The sequence below is a fragment of the Lepisosteus platostomus genome, chromosome 14, assembly GCF_059453375.1.
Source record: "Lepisosteus platostomus isolate fLepPlt1 chromosome 14, fLepPlt1.hap1, whole genome shotgun sequence".
NCBI classification, from domain to species: Eukaryota; Metazoa; Chordata; class Actinopteri; order Semionotiformes; family Lepisosteidae; genus Lepisosteus; species Lepisosteus platostomus.
In genome coordinates, this window is record NC_142624.1 from 29,148,706 (window position 1) to 29,170,189 (window position 21,484).

At 39.0% G+C, this 21,484-nt stretch overlaps 1 protein-coding gene across 10 annotated transcripts in view; it reads right to left on the reverse strand.

Annotated features, from left to right (window-relative positions):
• Positions 1-1,664: 1,664 nt before the first annotated feature.
• Positions 1,665-21,484, reverse strand: part of pkp4 (plakophilin 4) — an 84,592-nt gene continuing 64,772 nt past the window's right edge. For all 10 annotated transcript variants that reach the window (XM_088605517.1, XM_088605514.1, XM_088605513.1 and 7 more), the window contains 13 exons: positions 20,827-20,959; positions 18,976-19,189; positions 11,902-12,085; positions 10,142-10,259; positions 9,285-9,476; positions 8,968-9,141; positions 8,196-8,346; positions 6,693-6,885; positions 6,242-6,326; positions 6,031-6,148; positions 5,129-5,260; positions 4,049-4,122; positions 1,665-2,655 (listed from right to left, as the gene is read on the reverse strand). In XM_088605517.1, the coding sequence (XP_088461643.1) occupies positions 2,401-2,655; positions 4,049-4,122; positions 5,129-5,260; positions 6,031-6,148; positions 6,242-6,326; positions 6,693-6,885; positions 8,196-8,346; positions 8,968-9,141; positions 9,285-9,476; positions 10,142-10,259; positions 11,902-12,085; positions 18,976-19,189; positions 20,827-20,959 (2,023 nt within the window). In that variant the 3' untranslated portion in view covers positions 1,665-2,400. The remainder of the gene's footprint in view (positions 2,656-4,048; positions 4,123-5,128; positions 5,261-6,030; positions 6,149-6,241; positions 6,327-6,692; positions 6,886-8,195; positions 8,347-8,967; positions 9,142-9,284; positions 9,477-10,141; positions 10,260-11,901; positions 12,086-18,975; positions 19,190-20,826; positions 20,960-21,484) is intronic.

A 21,484-nucleotide genomic window follows, 5' to 3' on the forward strand; every position in this document is an offset into this window, starting at 1 on the left:
CTACTTATGCATTTACAGTATGTCTGTGTTTTGCAATTCATTCTGTAGAAGACATTTAGGTTCACCGTAAATATTTTTGAGGACTTTGACTACTTGTGTCAAGTCCCCTCGTAATCATCTGTATTCAAGACTAAAAAGGTTCAGTTCCATCTGCCTGTCAGTGTAGGACATGTCCTACAATGTGACAGAATCCAGAGCAGCAATATCTTTTCTATATAGAAACCACAATACTATATACTATCTAAATTAGGCCCTACTAGTGCATTATACAATTTTAACACAAGATCCCTTGATTTAAATTATACGTTAGCTATACATCCTAACATTTTGTTTGCCTTTATTACATTGAGCAGTAGATGTAAGTAATGTAGCAGAATCTAGATCATGGATGTAAACTGGGAACATCAGTGGTCCTTGTACAGGTCCTTGTGGTACTCCACTAATTACATCATCCTGATCTGTGTATTCTTCTTATGTGTACTGTTTTCTATTTAGTAACCAATTCTCTATCCAAACACTTAGTTGTCCCTGAATGCCTGTGACTGCAATTTATGAATTAATGTAAAATTAATGGAAAGTAGGAACTTTCTGAAACCTTAAATACACCACATTAAATGCTCTATGTGTATCCGATACTGCTGTTGCTTGTTCAAAGAACTCAGCAAGGTGGTTTGGCAAGTCCTGCCTTTTCTTAGTTCATGTTACACTGTGGCTAGTTGAAACCAACAGCAAAGGTTGTCCAGCGGAAGGCTTGGCGTTTTTTCGGTGGCTGGTGGACGATGCTGGATCGGAGTTCGCCGGAGATGTAGTGGCAAAATGGTGGACGGGATCAGGTTGTATGGAGTGTGTTAATTTCCACCAGCAGAGTGGGTAGGGAAATGAGACGCCGCTGGAGCAGTGCTGGACTGGCTTCAGTGCTCCTGGAGGATGTCGGGTTCCAGGTCTGGAGTTTCAGGTTTTGGCTTTCTGGTTTCTGGCCGATGCGTATCGCTGGACTCGCACTACACCGGAGTAGCTCAGATGTCACAGTTCCAGCTGCTGTTGAGGAGTCATAAAGGGAGGTTAATCAGGGGATTGATTGGAGGATGGATGGGATTATTGGAAAAATGAGGGACGAATGGATAAAGGGCCTGAGCGTGTTCCGAGACGCCCAAGATGAATGTGTTTACTCGAGCAAATGTTACTCAAGGACTGTGAGCTCCTGCTTGCCTGGGCATGACACCCACTATCCTCTATGATGCTATTTCTATATAGGTGATCCTTTAATTCAGTCCTGATAATTGTTTCCATAACCTTACATGTAAGAAAAGTCAGCCTTCCTATAGGCAAACATTGCATTAGCAATTTTCCAGTCCATGGTTATTACCCCCTTCTTGAGTGATCCTGTCTCCTTGGGTACAACGGAGCCCTCATGCTATGCTAATACTATTTACATGGATAGAGGTATGAGAATGTAATAAAAAGAAAATAAAAGGAAGGTTTAAATTGAGGTAATTTAGTCAGTTGTGCTCTTCTAGGGGTTTCGAGCTTATTGATGTTGAAATCTTGTTTCATGAAATAGACTTTACATATGAAACATAATTTGAGATTTTGTTTTTCCCTAAACCCCAATAACTTTTACAATCTGGAAAGAAGATTCAGAAGAGAAAACAAGAAGTAACTAGTTTCCATGGACAAAACGTTCACATTTATTTCTGTTTCATGTGCATAGAAAATGGCAGTGAACTATCCCATGAAAGAAACAGGACAGGAAATGGAAAAATAAAGATAATATATCTATGTTTTCAATTACACAATCCATTTAAAAACAAAAAAGTAGTTTATTAGCATTTGAATGCTTGTGTAATGATGCCAGATTTTCTTTTTTTAAATATATATAATTTTCACATGGCACATGTCTTTACCAGAGCTGCTGATCTTAGAACAAGTTGGCTTATTTTCTGTTTTGTATTTACAAGAAATGAAGAAAATGTACAAGACTTGATGGCATACACAATCTCAGTTTTAAGTACAGCAATAAAACAAAAAAGGAATACAATTTGATTCCTCTGTACATCATTAAATTCTCTTCATAGATATGAAATCTTGATTAATTCTGGCCTACGTACACTTTCCTCAGCTGTTTCTCTACCGCAAGCCTTTCATCATGTGACCCACACCTTCACCGATCTACAAGAGCTACAAATAAAAAGTTCTGACATCTGGACAGAGCAAAGCAGACTCCGACATCATCTCCTTACGCCCCCGTCAAACCAAATTCATGGTTCTCTCATTTTAACACCTCCTTGATCCCTTTCTTTGGTTCACATTCTCTTTCCCATCAGACACATTCAGCTCACTTAAAAAACGAACAAAGAAAACAATTAATCAAATTAGCCTCTTTTTTTAAAAAAAATCCCTCTATACCCAAGAGTCTGGTGATCCAGGGTACTGTTCCGCTCTGTAAGAAGGCCGCCGTGCAGTGGAATAAAAGTCCACGTAGTTTGTCGTTGTTTTGAGTCCGTGCGGTTGGGAAGTATACTCTGTAGCAGAGGGATAGTGAAGTTGTTCATCAAAGTAGGGGTCTTCGTAGCTGTGTGGAGATTGCAGGTAAACTTTGTAGGTGTCATAGTTTCTCCTGCTGGGGTCCTCTTGGCTATAATACAGCTGTTGATGCTGGAGGTGAAATTGAAGGAGTAAAATGTAAGAACACATTAGACTTCCATGTTCAAAATGGAAGGTAAACTGGACTTTCAGAAAGCTGGTTTGATGCTGCACATACAATAGGAAAGGTAGGCAGCTCAAATAAAGTTTATCTTGTAACATTTATTATAAAAAATGCTTCTTTATCATGTATTTTCTAACCATCTGTATTTTCTCCATTTTCTAACCGTTTTATCCAATGCAGGGAGAGCCGTGAGAGGGCCAGAGCCTATCCCAGCAAGCAAAATGTGGAAGGCGGAATACACCTTGGACTGGATGCCAATCCATCACAGGGCACACCCACACACAGACACTCATAACAGGGCCAAGTTTCCCAGAAGCCAATTAAGTTATCAGTATGTCTCTGGACTGTGGGAGGAAACCCATGAGAACATAGAAACTCCACACAGATCCCCAGATCTGGAACTGAACCCAGGGCTCCAGTGCTGTGAGGCAGCAATGCTAACCCCTGCAGCACCGTTACTATTGTTACAATTATAAATTGTAAGAATCTGCTACATTATTCATTATTATATTAATTTCAGAACTAAGGTATGCTTATTCAATGAAAATAAATGTAAATCTGAAATAACTCCTATATCATGTTATATATAATTATATATATTATACTCAAAAACAGTAAATAGTGGTGTTAAACAGCAGTACTGAGGCCATGTGAACACCAGTAGAAAGCCAAATGACAAAAGGACTGTCCCAGATAGGGTGTTATTCTTTCAAGATTTATTTACAGAATGTTGAAGCCAAGGATTTAGATTTTGTTTTTGACGTATTAATGTGACGCTGTTCTGTTTCTCTCCCCAGTTTCTGATTTGTAGCTCATCTCACAACCGCATTGCACGTGAGGAAGGCTGATTAATGACTGTGCTCTGGTATCACAGCCTAACCCAGACCCGTTTCATCCAATGAAACTCATCACAGCATAATGCTGAGCTAATGGAAAAAAGAAAAAGGGCACAGCTGGCCTCATTTGTTTGAAATATGGTACATTTATAACATAAAAATAACTGGACTAAACACATTGACCAAAAATCTGTCTGTACTAAATGATACCAGATAACCACTGCTTTCCCAAATGATCCTACATTGACAAATCCATAAGTATTGAAAGGTGTCAGAAATATTAGACTATGTGCCTGCTGAGGCAGTTACTTTAGAAAATATAAAGGTAGATGCCTGCAGTCCACCATTTTTCAAAGCACAAATATCTTACAGTCTTTTCTTATTTGTGTAGAGGAGAGAAAAACAAATCCCAGCTGTGTTCACAGATGATATAACATTTTCTCTTGATTTTATTCCAAGACTTTTTAATTTTTTTTCTTCTTTTCTCTTATGGGAAGATTCTCACCTGTGTTCTCCTTGATTCCTCCCTCGGTGGCGAAGAATACGAACCTATATAAAATGGAGATGGCTTCCCAGACCCTGTGGAGAAGAAAAAAGTCAAGTTTCTTCAATTAAATTACATTATACATACATTGTTAAACTCTATTGATGTGTAAACAAAGTGGAAAGGCTGACATTAAAACTCTGTAGTCTATAAATTTTTAAAAAACAACTTATCCTAAGGAAGAATTCAAGTGCTATTTTCTTGCAGTCTGCACAGCCTTTATTTAAAATTTAAAGTAGATAAAGATAATCTGGGACTGCAGCAGATTAGAGCAATTCTATGAGTAGAATTAGAGCTCACTGGAGCTCAATCTGTATGTTTTCACTTTATTTTAGTAGTGTTTTTAAAAAAGTGGCACAGGTTACTTTGGAATTAGAATATTTTGTAGATAATCTTTAAAAAATGATTGAAATAATCTCTGAGGTTTCAACCGCAGTTGTACATTTAGAATGGAGACAGAGCAGTTGCAAGGAAAATGCACCAGTTCACCCTTCACAAACTGCAATGTTTACACTAGCATCTCAGACATGCCTGTCTTAAGCAGTGCTATGAACAAAGTCCATCTGGCAATAGTGTGTCTACCAAACAACGCCTTCTCTACCTCAGAGGCATAAACACAACGAGCTTTGTAGTTGTGCCCAGCTGCTCTTAATGTAGTACAGGGCAACAGACGGATATAAAAACAAACGGCACTTTAAAGCAAAAAAGGAATGTGAAGTTCTTTTGATGATTAGGAAAACGGTCAAAGTTTTACAGTAGTGGTGATATTCAAGGAAGATTTATGAAACCTGACATGGTGCTAAACAGGTAACATTGATACAAATGTGTGATCTGCGCAAAATCTGAAATATGAAGTGTACATTTTATAATTGTTTGAAAAATGTGCATTGTGTATGTTTCTCTGGCACAATTAGCAGATCTTTAAATTGAAAGACCAAGCTTCTTGTTTTTCATTGTTTGACAGTTTGGAGTTAAAAATTTGCCATTCAGGAGAACATTAAAAAAAAAGGTCCTGCATTGTACAGTATCACTTTTCTTTACCTGTGTACTGACTTTTATGAACATTGTTGTCTCCTTGGTAGTTGTAAAATTGCATAGATGGCTGTGTCCTCTGATAATCAGAACGTTGCTCTTTTATTCCTAACAAAGCAGGCGATGATGTTGCACTACCAGCTGCAAAATAAACAACAAATGGGAAAAAAGGTAAGATTAAAGAGTGACCATATACTGTTAAATTCTGCATCTTGTCAGAACCATCTTGTTTTATCCAGTAGGAACTAAAACAAAACTCTTCACAATGTTACATCCAGGCAAACCAGAGCTCGCAGCCCACCGGTCTCCACGGTAACTGGTTGCTTTTGCACATGGACTCAAACACCTGCTGGTGCCGTGAGAACACGATCATGTTGGCTGTTATTGCCACCTGTCCCCAGTTAATGGGTAATTGCCCCAACATCACTGGTTACTTAAGGCCTGCCCTGTCCACAGCAAGAAGCTCAGTCATCGAATCATACTCATGTTTGCAAGTTCCCCTCGCATGAAACACCCTACGAGTTAAACATCCTGTATTTTGTCCTGTACCTGAATCTGTCTCAATCCCAATTTAGAGACGGAACCTTTGGGCCTGCTGGATCCCCCCTCCTCGTCTCCTTATCACTACCCGACTGTGGATGGCGTCCATAGCAACCAACCTGATCTGCGTGACTGTGCAGCTTCCCTGTTCTGTGCTGCCCGGCTGTGGCGCTCATTCCCTGCTCTGCCTCCTGTCTGCCTGCCCGACTCATGGCATTTCCTGCCAGTCGGCCCAGCCTTTCAACCTGCCCTCAGAGAGACCTAGTGAGTGGATTCCTTGGCCTGTCTTACAGACGCTGCGTTCTCCAGGTCAGCCCGGCTTCGTAGCCCGGAGGCTCCACTTTGTAGGGATATCTGGTTTTTTCCCTCACCTGACTGGATGACTGGCGACATCTGCAGGTTGCTGGTTGGTAAAGTAGGATGTGACTTGTACCTGTCTCGCTCTAAAGTGGACACCGGAGTAATGAAGTGGGTCTGGTTCCAGCCATCCTGGAATCCAGAAATACAAACAAATTGGTAAAGAATGGTTCACATCCCACAAGGAACCAAGCTGGACTGTGCCTGTGCAGATGCCCCCGTTACCTTTTTATAGATGCTGCGCAGGTCTCTGTATTGCCACAGTGTGTTCAACACCTGAGCTGCAGCCTTCACAACTTTCATCGAATACCTTAGAAGAAATAAAAAGAGGCTTTGATTTGTTTTTTTTCCCCAACGTTCAAATGCTTTTTTTCCAGTTCGTTTTTTGTCAAAAATACATTTCTTTTTTTTAAAAGCTTTTTGTGCTTTTGTCAGAAGCTTTCTTCTGTGATATTTAAACAAAAAAACTCCCATCAACTAAACCTGTGGGTTGTGCTATAGCATACTTTAACTAAATACAAACTAGATTTTTTTAGGCCATGTTGGCTGTTGCTTAATGTACAAGAGTTCAAAATTATAAGATGATTACAAAACAATATTGGATTTCATTCATTAGAGATGAACATCTCAACAATACATCAAACTGAAATTAAGCGGTCCAGAGAGTGACACACACCTTTCTCCTCTTCCTTTAGTGATATTCACCAGCTTTTCGATGCCCCCAGTGTCTGCCAAGGCCTTGGCATTCTCCATGTTTTTACTGGTGACCTCATGCAGGGTGCAGCAGATAGCTGCCACAGTGTCATCAGACAGTAATGTCGTATTGCCGCCTGGAAGACGGTTGACCAGGTCTCTCATGGCATACTTGCCTATAGAAATCAGAAAGCAAGGTGAGGAGATTTCACACAGTAACCCTCCCAACTCATTCTGTTTTAGGTAGGACGGGGCACAAGGCCTTAGGGACATATATTTTATTGACTTCAGAATCTGTAATTCAGAAACAATGATGGGAGATGGGTGAAAAACTGGGAAACCTAGGTAACCTTCGCAACCTTTCCCAGGAGAACAACAGGGATCAGAACTACAATTAGCAGGATGCTATGGGAATCCTAAAATATCCATCTCATTTTATAAGGCACACAAGTTCGCAATGTAATGTGTGCCTAAGCCTTTATTAAGGTGCTAAGACCAAGTCTCTGTGTGACTTTAATTATTAGTGGAGCTTTGGCTGCCACAGGTGTTTTAAATAGCTGAAAATGAAATGTATTTTGAGAAAGAGAAAACAAACTCATGAGCGACTATTCAAGCTTATGAGCTGTTGAATTTGGGGAGTAAAGCTGCTATTCGCTTTATACTGCAGATCTGTGACTTGCAATATGTATTGTCATGGCCCTCCATAATCAGAAACAAGCCCCTTCCAATTCCTGCAAACCCCGGCATAGAAGCTAATTATCGAATCACACCATCACACCTGGTTCTCAGAATACTTAAGGGCACTTTATCACCACCACGGTGCTCAGTATTGGGTATCCCAATGGAGCTCCTAGTTAACGTCCTCGTGTCTCCTTGATTGATGTCCGACTCTTGAATCTCTGGCTTCCTGACCTGTGCTTCCCTTTGACTACGATTCCGGACTCTACGGTTTGGCTAAGTGCACCTGACTCTCTCTCAAACCCCGTGTATGATATTAAACCTGCTACTGCATAGGGTCCAGTTTTACATATTTTTTTGGCCATTGTGCCGTTACATGTACATTGAGAGCTCTAAAGAGAAAGTCAGACTTTTGTTTGTGTTTATGGGCTGGTGTAAACATGTCATATTTACTGAAGTGTTATGATATGCTATGATAAGTAAGGAACCATCATTAGAACCTCTACAGATTTCTTATTCTAGAGGACTACCCTAAAGAAGTCAGACTGTAGTGATTAGTATCTCTAACTGTGGTACAAATAAGAAACAAAAATCCATTCACACACAAAAAATACAAAAATAATCTAGTCTAATTTTGTGATTGTAAAAATTCCTCACCACTGCCAACAGAGAGATTGTCTGATTTCATGCAAACTGTCAATTTTCTTCTCAACTGCCCAAAGTAAGAGATTTAAAGTCTTCAAAGTTTCAAAGGTTAAAAATACATCCTCTAGAGAACAGAGTATAGGTACAGTATAAAACTCCATACCTATGAGTTCCTTGTTTCGCACGTCCAGGGCCATGTTTCTTAAGGCCGTTGCTACAGAACACACCACCCGGTCATTATCCATCCTCAGCAGCTCCACAAGGATGGGGAGACCCTTTTCCTTTCGGACAGCTGCCCGGATATAGGCTGCAAACTAAACCAAAAGGGAAGCAAAGCAAGATGGCTATTTTCATGCTTTAACAAACACATACCATCACATTTTTAATCTGGCCACCTGCCATGAGTAAGACAATAACATCACACAGTTAAATCCTGCTTGTGGAGTCTGGGTTTCTAAACAATCAAAACCTCAACTGACAAACAGGTTAGTTGCCCTGAAAGACACACATCGCAATGAGTCTAACTGCCGAAATGTAAGCAATGGCTGAGTGTTAGAAGAGTCAACTACAGTAAAGAAGTAATCTGCAAAGGAAAAGCAGCCACAGTTTCACATTTCTTAACAAAATAGAGAGGCGTAGAGGAGTTTATTGCCTTATGTACCTGCACACTGGAATTCTTATTCGTGGTGATTACTCAGGACATACACAGTACAGCAGACGATATGTATGATATAAGTATGATGTACCATCGGTTTTGTGCATAATGCAATAAATGGAAGTTCATAACTGCAAAGTCTTGACTATAAACTACGCATCTGGCCAGTGTGTTGCTGTACAGCACGATAGAACTGGCATCAAACTTAACCTGACAAAAAACAAAACGGTCAACCATGCACAGTTGGTCTTAATATTGAAATGAAACTGAGACAACCTACCTTCCAGTTGCCTGCTGAAAGATTCTGAAGAGACCCTGCTGATCCTTCTAATGTAGCTGGGTTGGAACTTTCCGCAAGGAGGGTTAGATAAGGTTTCACTACAGTCGGATGCCACAACATTTCAACACCTTTGGGAGGCTTAGAGAATCCAGGAATTGGGCCAACTCCATCCCACTGAGAAGAGATATTGAAATATGTATACATGGAAATATAAACACTTGTATAGTTTAAGAGCTTTTGAACTGTCCAACATTTCTCAGAACTCCATTTTGTCTTTCATATCCTTTATTATTTAAAGGCGGTACAGGGAGCCTAACCTGGTCGTCTTGTGCCAATTTCTTTTTCTTCTTCTTTTTCTTCCCCCAGCAACTAGAATCTACATCTTTGCTTGGAGATTCGTTCCCCAGCAAACCATCGAGCTCATTGGTTCCCAGCAGACGAGTCTGAGGCATCTCCAGTTCCAGACGGTATGACAAGTTCCTTAATGTGCAAATACAGTTCTCCACAATCTTAAAAGCAAAAGAAAACCTTATTAATTAAAAAAAACAGCATGTACAGTATTTAAATATTTTACAACTTTAAAAAAACATACTTGAAAAACACTCAACTAGCAGAGAGAGCACACTGTGATAACTAATTAATGTTTTTAAGCTTTTAATAAATGTCAGGATTAAAACAAATGGTTTAATTAGGAGCCGTGTGATGTCTTTATACTGGCGTTCACACTCTAGACGGCTTAACAAAAAAAAATTGATTTAAAAAAATAACACTCTGCGCATATTAAACAAGAATGGATTTCCTAGAAAGTAAGTTTAGCAACACTGAGGAAAATGCAAATTGAGGAGAATTCTCAATTCCTCATGCACATATACTGTACTGTATGTGCAGGAATCCTAAGACCTATCTGGGAAAAAAAAGACACCAGGTCCCTAATGTACAACAGACAAGCTGACTAGAACAAATGCTATATCAGAAATGCGAGTTTTCCATCACACTGGGACAGAGGAAGAATGGTTTATTTAATATATAACCACGATGCATTTGTTAACTTTAAAGACAATAACGTATAGAGCAGTGTACTGAGGCAGCTTTATTTTCAAGTACTGCAGAAAGACACTAGAGACGTGTGGTGCAGAGACGCCCATGAAGCTCAATCTGGATGAAAGCTGCAGACCTTGCTGTCAAAGTCAGATGTGCTGACACAGGCCTTGATGACATACAGCAGAGAATCCACCAGCCCCTCGCACGTCCGCATCTGTTTTCGCGCCTCATCCCCGGCCGAGCTGAGATTCCTACATGGCCAGAAAGACGTCTCGTTAAATGATGCAGAACACACAGATACCCAGCAGCAGCAATCTCGTCCTAGCAGCCTGTCTCCAAATAAGACGTGCTACCCAGGAGACAGTTTCTTCCTTTTTTTTTCAGAGGGCTTGATTGTGCGATGGCATCAATTATTTATTAAAAACCCCACAGAGACTGAACGACATCATTAGGAAAGCTTTGGTGGGGGAAATGAGAGACTAATCGTGTGTGTAGCTGCAAATCTCCAAAGCAGTAACCAACAGTTTAATTTGCAAAGTCTTATTTGCTTATTTGAGAAGAAAAGCAGCATGGACTATAATATGTAAAAGCCACTGCTGGTTCTGTTGAAGCTAGCTCCTGATAATTTAAGACACCCACTCAGAGAAAGGAAAGAAAGTTCAAGAAAGAACTTGTTCTAGCCAGATCAAACTACCTTGGACTAATTAGGAAGCCAGAGTCCTATATACTATGAAACTCATTTGATCCTCATAAGATTTTTAAGTCACCTTGAAGTAAGTTGAAATAATAAAAATATTTTCTGTTGAAATCAAAGGGCATTCAGTATCAGTAACAGGGCTGACCAAGAAAAATAGAAAAGAAACCCTCTTAATCCTGAGCTCCAGTACACAGATTTCACTAATTCACTAATAATTAGGGATGGAAATGAGTTAAACTACAATTGCATGGAAAGAGTTACAAGGTTTGTGATATTCCTAATTGCTTCCCAGAAGCCTGCCACATCACTGACCAAAAAAAAAAAGTCAATTCAAGCAGCAATTCAAGCAGAAAAAACATGCCCGCTGAAACTGAAACATCTATTCTCTTCACAAAAGCCCGAGCCTTTCACAAACCAAAGCTCGCAGAACACGGCGAACAGAAACAGCTAAAGAACCATCCGTTCAGTGTGAACATGGAGGGGTGTGTTGTTGATAACGTAAAGGTGTGAGGCAGTACGAGCAGGAGTCTGTGGGAGTTGAGACCTGGGGGGAGGCAACTGCAGGACCACACCATGAACGCCATAAAGCACAGCAGTCACATCCTGGAAACCCTCCAGCTCTCCGGACACTGCGTACCAGGCACTGCCACACCGCATTGGAAAAACTTCCTGTCTCATGTCATGAGTGACTAAGCCAGTGGTATATGAATTAAAAAAATAATAAGGCAAGCTATAGATGTTCTTACATAATAAAACTTACTTCACCTCACTAAGCCCCCCACATTTCAGACTAATGACCTTCAGTTTCTGTTGAAACAATTTCTGAAAAACAACCTTATCTTTGCTTTTAAGTGCACAAAGCCGAAAGAGAAGTAGAAATAATAAAATGCAGTCATCTTTTTTATCACGTGCAATTAAAATTCTTAATATGTGAGAATATTCAAGGGGGGAACTAGGTCAGTTGCAAAAGAACACTTTGAATACTTCAGGTGTCACACCTAAAGAAAGCTCTATAGCTGACATATTGTTTCTTCTTTCTATTTTTTGAGTGTGGAATTGTCCTTTACTTGTTCCTGTGTGAGAACATGCCACTTAGTAGAAAAAGTCTAAGCCACAGTTTTCAGTCTATCCACTAGATGTCACTTAAGTAAAGATTTTCGTTCTGTTGGAAAGCTTTGACCAGGATTTGAATTTACCTCAGACAACCTGTGGTGTTTCGAAGTACAAGGGAAGAGTGAAATTTCAGTTTGCGATCATCATCAAAGGACGAACTGTTCCAGCCAGAATGTGGGACTATCACAGTGTTTGTCAGTGTGCTTAAGGCATCCCGTATGATTGTCATTTTTACTGCATCGCAAGACGATAAGTTCCACAGCACCCCTGGAGAGACAAAAAAAAAAAACAAGAGGGGGAATATTACACAGGTGATGCATGCCGTGGTTTTCATCAGCCGTCGTGTACAGGTGATATTTCTCAGTATGAGTAAATCTGAAAACTCCAGACAAAAAGAAAATGCTGCCTTTTAAAATGAATACACACAAAGATGGAAATTAGCGACCTATGTTAAGAAAATATCAGCAGTATAAGGAAAACAAAAAAACATTTTAAAAACTCAGATCAGGCCAAACGTATAAAATATTCCAATTATGTCTTCCTTTAGAGTTAGCAGTTAATTCAACATCTGTTCTAGATTATAAAGTATGTAAATTTATTTTTTTTATTTGATTTTTCTTGCAAGTAGGTAGGCTGCAAAGTAAATTCTCAAAAAGCAGCAAATCAAGATATGTAAACAGCCTTATACTTAAGAAGAATGCCCTTTCTACTTTTCAGGTGAGTATTAAAGAGAATGAGAACACATTGCCAGCTCCACTTATTTTTCAGCACTTTATTAATTATAATTGACATCTTAGAATAGGATGGTTATTAAGCCAGGGGCTCTTTGCAATCCAAGGGTTTCTCTTCAGTGCTTTTCTATTTTCACACCCACCTCCTGTCACTTCTCTTTCCATTACATTCTGGCCATGTACTTTTACATTAAGCGAACTGATGAACACTTACATTAGGTATTTTTAAATGTGTTATACTCTTATGTTAGAAATGAGAGTGCTTTTTGCAAAAATCAACTGTGATTTTGCCATTAAAGATGCTGTACTCACATGTTTATTGCATATTATGTAAAAATATACATCAAATAAATAGCAAGTACAACAGAAAGTAATATCAAGGCAACAGACTAAGGATGGATACTGCTTTAATTTACAGGCTTTCAATAGCTGTATGCAAAGAATGCAAAACAAAACAAAGAAAATAAAATACCCAAAATTCAGATATCTATACTTTGCCTTGCACAACATATGAACAACACCCAATATTGTTGCTTGAAAAATAAATCTATGGCTTCTAGCTTTCTTCCAAGTCAAAATCAGTTTATTTTAAATACAGTATTGTTAACTTTAATACAGTATATCTTCTTGTCAAGATATGCAGTGATAACCTGCATACCAGTCCCCTGATATCATGTTTTTGTAGCCTTGTAAATACATTTACATAAATCAAAGTCTTAATATGAATATTTATTTTAATTTAGGTGCTAGGTTAGCATTGTTTTTCCACAAATATCACACTAAAACTTTATCACAAGCCCGAACCAACTTAACAAATTCCAGAAATAATACTGTAGGACAGCTGTTCAGTTTTCTGTTGCTTGAATTTCCACGCATACTGCTTATCTCGAGCTTGATAAATTTGATTCATTCAACATCAGTGGGTAAATCGGCCTCAGTTGATACTGCTATTAATGTCTCTCAATGCGGCTTTAAGTGAAGGAAATAGGGAAAAAATAAATTGTACTCCAAGTCTTTCACTTGCTATTGTGCTTTAATTAATATTGCAGTGTTGTGCTGCAGATTCATTAGAATACAATTATGCTTTAAAAAAACAGTCCCCCATTCTGCTACAACATCAATGGTTAGTATCTGAGGCAAAAAAAAGTAAACACCTTTTGAGAGCAGTGATGGGAAGGACATAATGAGCATGAACATAATGAGATGACATTATAACCAATTGGCATTACAGAAAAATGTACAAAACTAAAATCTGTGGAATAAATTAAAACCAAGCCAAACAAAATGGAAGGCAAAATGACTGGGTAAAAGACAGTCTGAATTGAAAGAGAAGACCTACAGTAAACAAGGATTCTTGTATTGGCACAAAGCTGGCTAACCACAGATGGTTTGAGACGTATGTGGTACCTGTGGGATTGAATTTTATCACTGACTGCTTTGTCTGTGTTCTAATTGGGCATTTGAGCTCTTCTGTCGGCATTCTGAAATTGCAGGGCAAACCAAAGTAGCCGGCTTGTCTATACACAAAGCTCCAAGATCCTGCCTGCTTGAGTTCGGTCTTCGGCACACCCGAAACTCTGCATTTGAAGTAGGATTGGCAGGCAATCCCCCCCACCCACCTAATGTGAAGTGTGAAAGGGGAAAAATAATACTAGATCTGCTAAGACTATAGCCAGAAGATTCATACTGTAGAAATACTTCAGAGTTACCTGAATGTTACAGAAACTGTTACATTAGATACAACATTTTATTAAAGCAACTCAATTTAAAGAAGCTGTATGCTGAATATGGCTCTGATTTGTGCTTCGAGAATAATAAGGTGGAGTGATAGCAGATGCAAAATCACTGAACTGGTTGAAAGGATCCTTTCAATACATAATGAAACCTTCCAAGGGCTTCTTACTCAGTTACTGTCTGCTCCAGTAAAGAATACAAGCCAATACTGCCCATTACTCAGTCTGAGACCTGTGTGGATTACAAATCACAGCTAATTCCAGTTTATAAACTCCTCCATCACTGTTTAGTAATGTCTGTCTCTGCAGCCAATGGCTGATGTGTTTCAGAGGTGATGAACGTTTCCAGGATTAATTGCTATTATAATATAATATATATTACTGATATCCTGATTATCTATGTGATAACAGTCCTGAGCAAAATTTTAAATCATCTGAGGAGGAGGACAGGATTCTGATCAATCACTCCTCTACATTCTTATTTGCACTGTTATAGACCAGCTTCCTGTTCTATAATTGACCAAGAGCCAGATTTACTTATCTCAGCCTCTACATAGCATTAACTATAAAACAAGAAAACATGTGTGCTCACCACAAATCATTTAAAAACATTTGGATTAAGATGAAAAAGAACACATTTTCTAATTGTCAAAATGTTTCCCAAGCTATGTTTGAATACCCAAAAGAGAGCCATACTCTGCATTTTATCTAAAAAGAAACATTCATAATTCCCTACCAAGAGAAATGTAAACGGAAAATAGAACATGAGTGTCTCTTCTTGTTATAAATTGGGAACTTAAGAATGAGAAATTATAATATTTTGGAAAATCAATTACTCTTATTTAAAGATGATCTACCACATACGGCGTTTAGCAAATGCTTTACATATTTCATCCTATGAATCAGACCATTTTCCATATATACATTGAGCACATTAGAATTTCAGCATTATCCTCAGTCCATGTTTTTTTTTAATACATAGAACCTTATTTACACCACTCAAAACTTCACATAAGAATGCATTTTTACTCCTAAGGCAGGGCTTTATTTATAAAACTGATGTTCAAGCACATCTTCGAGGTCCAGCATTTATAATACAGTTCCCAATGGAATATTCAGAGAAAAAAAGAAGACTTTGCTCCAAAGCTAAAAAATAAGAAAAGATATGCTTTCAAACATTTTGCTAGAATCCAAATTAACCCGAGAGGATTGGTTGTAGCTTATCCACCAACTCAATACAAGCCTGAACACTTGCTTGGTCCATTCTTCTGAGCCGTGAGGCACTGTTTTCCATCATACATTAAAATAATTTTAGTCTCTAATCGCTTTTATATTGGCTGCTAGAGACAAAAACAAACATAACCATGTACCCAACCCAACAAAGATCATAAGCAGCTATTGGTTTTTCTCCTGCCCTTGGTTTATGAATCATTTATGAGCTTTCATCCCTGGTAATTATTCTTGATATTCAAGTGCTCAAACTCTTACTCATTCAGAGACTAAACTTTAAATGGATATGCAGTTTTATGTCATATCAAATGGATAGTAGTGTTACAGGCTTTTAAAGAATCAGTCAAGGAGAGGTTATGCCAATATTATGTACTCTTGGCAGAGAAAAGTCCATGTCTGCACAACTCCAGGCTGTAAACTTGCTCAGGCACATGTGATAATCCAAGGGGTGTGGCTGATACTCAGAGATCTTTTCTTGCGGTCCTTGCCTTTAGGGTTAGGTGTTGAAGTTTGTCTAGGCATGGAAAATTCATATTCAGGCAGAGATTTGTGGTAGTTTTGCATATCCTTCACGATAAAGACCGTCCATAAAGAGGCAATTTAATGTGTGTAACAGCATCTTAATAAAATTTTGTTTAATGAACAATTACATTAGTTCACCGTATGCAAAAGCCAAATAGTTTCCTCTGGCAGCATATTACTTTACAGACTTTAAAAGACAAGAATATGCACTGCACTGGTCCGGGGAATGATCTGTTATTGAAAAATTTAAATAGAGTAAATCCAAAATACCTATTAGCGGAAAGTTCCAGAACTTGACAACGGTGAACAGACACTAATCATGGAGAACTGTTTGGATCAGGTGTTAGCCTGGCAGGAGGTTTGTTGCTGGATGAAAACAGATGCTTGACCTTCCCAACCTCCTAAATGTACAATGCCTACACTTATCATGCAGTGATCTTCCATGACCCCTCTAACCACCATCTGCCCATCCTTCACCTGCTTGTTTCCACCTTTAGTGGTTTCTAAAGGGAAAAAAATAAAAAGGAAGAGTACTGAGCAAAAGGAAGAGTATTGATGCTCCAAGCTTGTGTGGGACATTATGATAATTTGTTATACATCAACTGAGTTCGTTTCCTGGGTGCAATTGTTCCCACTCCTTTAGAGAACTTTCCACATGGAGACCAGATAACCACTACAAAAAAAACACCATCATCCTACCACCAGAATGTAGACCTGTGTCACTGTTTTGATTATTTTCTTCTGGAGACTCGAATGAACATAAGAGCACACATACTAAATAGCATATGTTTTTCAAAATACAAGCTTTTGACTCATTGATTAAGAGCTTGTGTTTAGATTAAATGATGGTAGTTTATTTACATCTCCTATATAGAACTTCACTACTTTAAAACTCTGAACAAATATAATGGGATTAACTTTCTCATCTGGGTAATTTTTATTGTAATTGACTATTCAGATATGACATTGCGTTAATGTCCTTGACTAACTGCCTAACATAAAGGGGTTTTTTAAAGTCTATTATGCTGTTAAAATATTGAGAGGGAAAAATAAATACTTGTGTGCTAGCAATTTACGAAACTATCAATGATAAATTGGCATTGTTTCTTAAAGTGTCCTCTTTGCATTTCTATGGAATGACTGCTCTGCATTTAGTCATTTCCCCCCAGTAAATGACAACTAATAGGACAGGAATAAATGTTCTTGATTCCAAAGTCACCACAGGGCAGCTCATTTTCATTATTACATCCTGTTGTGTTGATTGAAGCATGCTTCAGAAGAGAGCATGCTCAGGAGACAAATTCACCTGGGAACATTTCATTCTCTTCCACTGACTTTCAACATGTGCAACTAAATTTAATAAAAACTGGATTTGGTTGTCTGCCTGCATCTATGTCTCCTGTTAAAATCCATTACATGCCAGAAAGAACAACATGAACGTATAGCTTTCACCAAATATCATTACATGTAATACCAGCCGTCCTGAAAGTACAGCTCTTACAAATGGAGTGATCTTAGTCAGGAGTTTAAATAAAGGGTCTAGCCAGAATCTTGGGGAATTCTCCCAACTATAGCCTGACAAACTACAGTTGCACAAGACGGTTTAACTGATTTTTCAGATCACCAATATTGACCTAACCTAGCACCACAATTCTCAAACACTTGGGGGGTACCATTATTCTTAACAATTAAAAATTCGGCTAGCAATGTAATGGAATATTTTTACCCCCCAAAAAAACCTACAGAACACAAGAGCAGAAAGCAAAAGACTGAAACAGTTTTAAAGATCTGAGCTCTGTAGGTTGATGTCTTTGTTTTATTAATGATAACGTGATATCAACAGAGACAGGAGTGGAGACCTACAAGACCTACAAGGACAGCCAGGCAGTTACTGTAAAAGGTGCGGGTAGACCAGAAGGTGGCGCTCTTCCTGCTGGCTCAGAATATCCAAACCAATACCGTTGAATAGCGAACAGGAACATTGTGCTGTAAGAGGCACTGACTTCAGTAGAGTTATTTAGAGTATCTAAGGTCCTTTCTGTTTGGGCATTGGAGATGTAACAGCAATTCGTAAAAGTTAGCATGGTATCCTGGCTAAACTATACTTTCTGGCTTTCCTAAAGCACACCCTTAATTCAATTTTCAAAGCAATTTCTTAGTTTTGTACTTGTTGGATCTGCATAATAGTGAGGCTGCTGGTGCATTATGGCTGCAGATTACGGTTTGTGTCACCCAGGTGGGTGCTACATTGCACTGCGGTAGATAAAGTGGGTTCCCCTAACATGTAACACACTCTGCAACTGCAGTTCACCATTGAAATTATGCAACACATCATTCTGTGCATACTCTGTCCAGCATTCAAGCCCATGAGAAAAAATGCAGGAAAACTCAAATATGCCTGCTTGCCCTTTTCCAATAACTCAGCAAAGTTTCTGCATACAATACCTCAGAATGGACGGACACTGCAAATGCCTATGTGGCCCAATTCTGATCAGATTCTGAAGCGACGTGACCTCTGGCTTAGACCCAAGCTTAAGGCTGAAGCAAGTGGAGTGCAAACCTGCCTTAACTGGACTGCTTCTGGCTCAGTGGCTGACCCCGATACACGGTTTTGCTCGAAGGACCCACAGCAACAAGCTGAAAGGGCCTGTCCAGCTGTGAAGCCAGTCAGCATGACAGTCTCACTCAGGATATGGGGCGGGTAAATTATTAACTGGCCTGTGTGTATTTTTTCCCCCAGGCTATGTTGGGTGCAGTTGTTTCCAAAACACTAAAATGTTTTTCAATGTTTACAAAATGGCACGAAATGCAATAATGGATCTTAAAAACATGCAGAAACGTAATTATGAATAAACAATCCAATCCACGAAACAAACAGGCAGCCTGGATTCCAAGCTTTAATCAATACCCCAGGGAGATGGAAGCAATAATGGAGGCATACCTGTGACAAGTTCTCTCACTTCGGCATCTACCGTCTTTCTCAGCAGCCGCAGTAACGCAGGGACCCCACCAGCATTCCTCACAGCTATTTTGTTGTCATCGGTGGCTTTTCCATAAACGAGATTCCGCAGTGCTCCACAGGCATTCTTCTGCACCTCAAGGATTTTATGGTCCAAAAGGTCGACCAGGTGCTTGATACCGCCCAGATGACAGACCTGAGAAGGCAGACGTTTCATTTTTGAAGTCAGGCAATGAAAAAGTATTTTCATTTCCACCTGACCTGAAGAAGCAATGAACTGATGCTGGCAGGAATATCCCCACACATTTAAGAAGGAAAACTTCAAAAGCTTTCATACTGACAGCTGTTATGACTGAACACACATTTACTGACAGTCATACACCTCAAATTAGATACTGTTCAGATCAAATTTGGGATGAAATTGATGGGGTTTTTTTTGGGGGGGAGCATTTTCCATAAGCCAGAATCTTTATCCTATACTATTTTCACAACATTTGCTCCAAATCTTATTTAAAAAAAAAAAACATTTAACATTTAACTTTGTATTAGGTTCAGTTTCAAAATGGTAAGCCCTTACAAATACGGTCTTAATGTTTTCACAGCTTTGTTATTTATCAGTCACTTGACAGGAAACATTTCACGAGGTCCTGTATTTGAAGTCTGAAAAAAACACTAAGTTCAATATTTCCTTGACATTTTGGTTTCAGAATGAAATGTCCAGCTTTAATTATACTCTACAGTAAATATTCCCTCGGAAATCATCGCAAACTGTGCAGTAGTCACTGCATGATTTTGCCCATGGGTGGCAAAGAAGAAAAACTAGGACATTCAGCAATATTAATGAAAGGAGCACAAATGTAGAGGCAAGTTAAGAGGCACTCACATCTAAAAGGTCACTTCTATTAGTAAAATATTTGAAGTCTGGAAACACAACACATTTGCCATATTAATTTATTTAAAAATATCTTTAATAAAATGTATTTAGCATAAAATTGAATTTTTGTTGCACTGGAACGTTCAATGTTGGACTCACTCCAGGATTGGAGATTAAGAAAAAAAACATGCTTTCCCAGACAGGAAGATACAGACATGGAAATAGGCTGAATTTAGATGCTGATGAAAACAATAAGAAATTATCTACAGCTAAAGTAAGCCTGTCAACTGCATGTTATCAGTAACCATTCAACTAGAAAATGACTGACTCATAAGAGGGGTGCTTTTTTTTTTAATGAGAAAACTCAGAACAAACATTTTTGGTTTAGGATTAGGTGACAGATTTATGTGAATTTTAAAATGAACAGTGAAGTAGCTCAGTCTTTGGTTTTAATTCAATTCTAAATCTACTCACATGAATGATGCAATACCTGACCGGACCTCATCACACCAGGAACGTTTTAATGAATAATCTGAATTCTAGCCACAACCCACCCTGATGCAAAACGTGTCACAAGAACTTGGAAGATGCTGTTTAGCACCAAGGTTCACTTTCATTTTATGCAAACTATGTAAGCAAATTATTATCCTGTCCTCAGATCTGAACTGATATGCCATGGAAGGGACACACAGCAGCAACTGGGCTCCTATCAAAGTGTCTGCAGGTCTGAGAAAGGTACCCCAAACATTAAGGACCTATTCCTAGGTTGCCAGCATGGATTGCTAGGAGTAAATTCCAGCAGCAATGCCAGACCCCTGCTGAGATGTGAAATTCTAGGTTAAATCAAATCGAAAACAAGTAGAAAATGGGAAAAGATCCTATTGAGAAAGACATTTAATACTCGAGTGGGGCCACGGCCGTGCTCTACTCCACTGCTTGTTCAGTAATATGCTTGGTACCTCGCTTTTCACTTTATTATCTCCAAAGCACAGGTGCTGCAGGTAAGCCGCTGCGTTGGCCTGAACTGAAGGAAATTGATGTTGCAGCATATGAATCACCTCAGGCAACTCTGGGTCTCGCCAAGCAAACTCCCTAGAACACAACAGGAAAAGGAAAAGCACTCAGACTCAACTTACGACACGCAACACTTTGGGCGTTTAATAAGTTAAATTCCCCGAAGATGGCTGCACAACATCGACACTGATTAAAACATCTTTTTGCCAACGACAATCTTTCTGGGGATTTAGTTCTATTCACGCCAGAAACCCCAAAGCTTTAACGTTGCTACCCCCCGGCCCCTCCCCAGGAGAATTACCATAGCTGTCGGGGTTACATAAAAAAGGAAACCTTTCACAGAAATGCGTCCTCTCAAATCAGCTTCTGCATTTTAAATGCCGCTATCAACCTCATGTAACAGATGCTCACGGTATCATTTTCCTTGCCCATTAAGGTTAGACTGCAGACAGCCATTTTCATTAAATTAGAACTAGTAATATGGTTAACATTTTCTAGCACTTCTATCAAAACATTTTCAAAAAGAACAAGAATGTAGTCAAAATGAAGCATATCAACTGAGTGGAAGATCAACAGCTATCAAGTGTCCAGCAAGACTTTGAG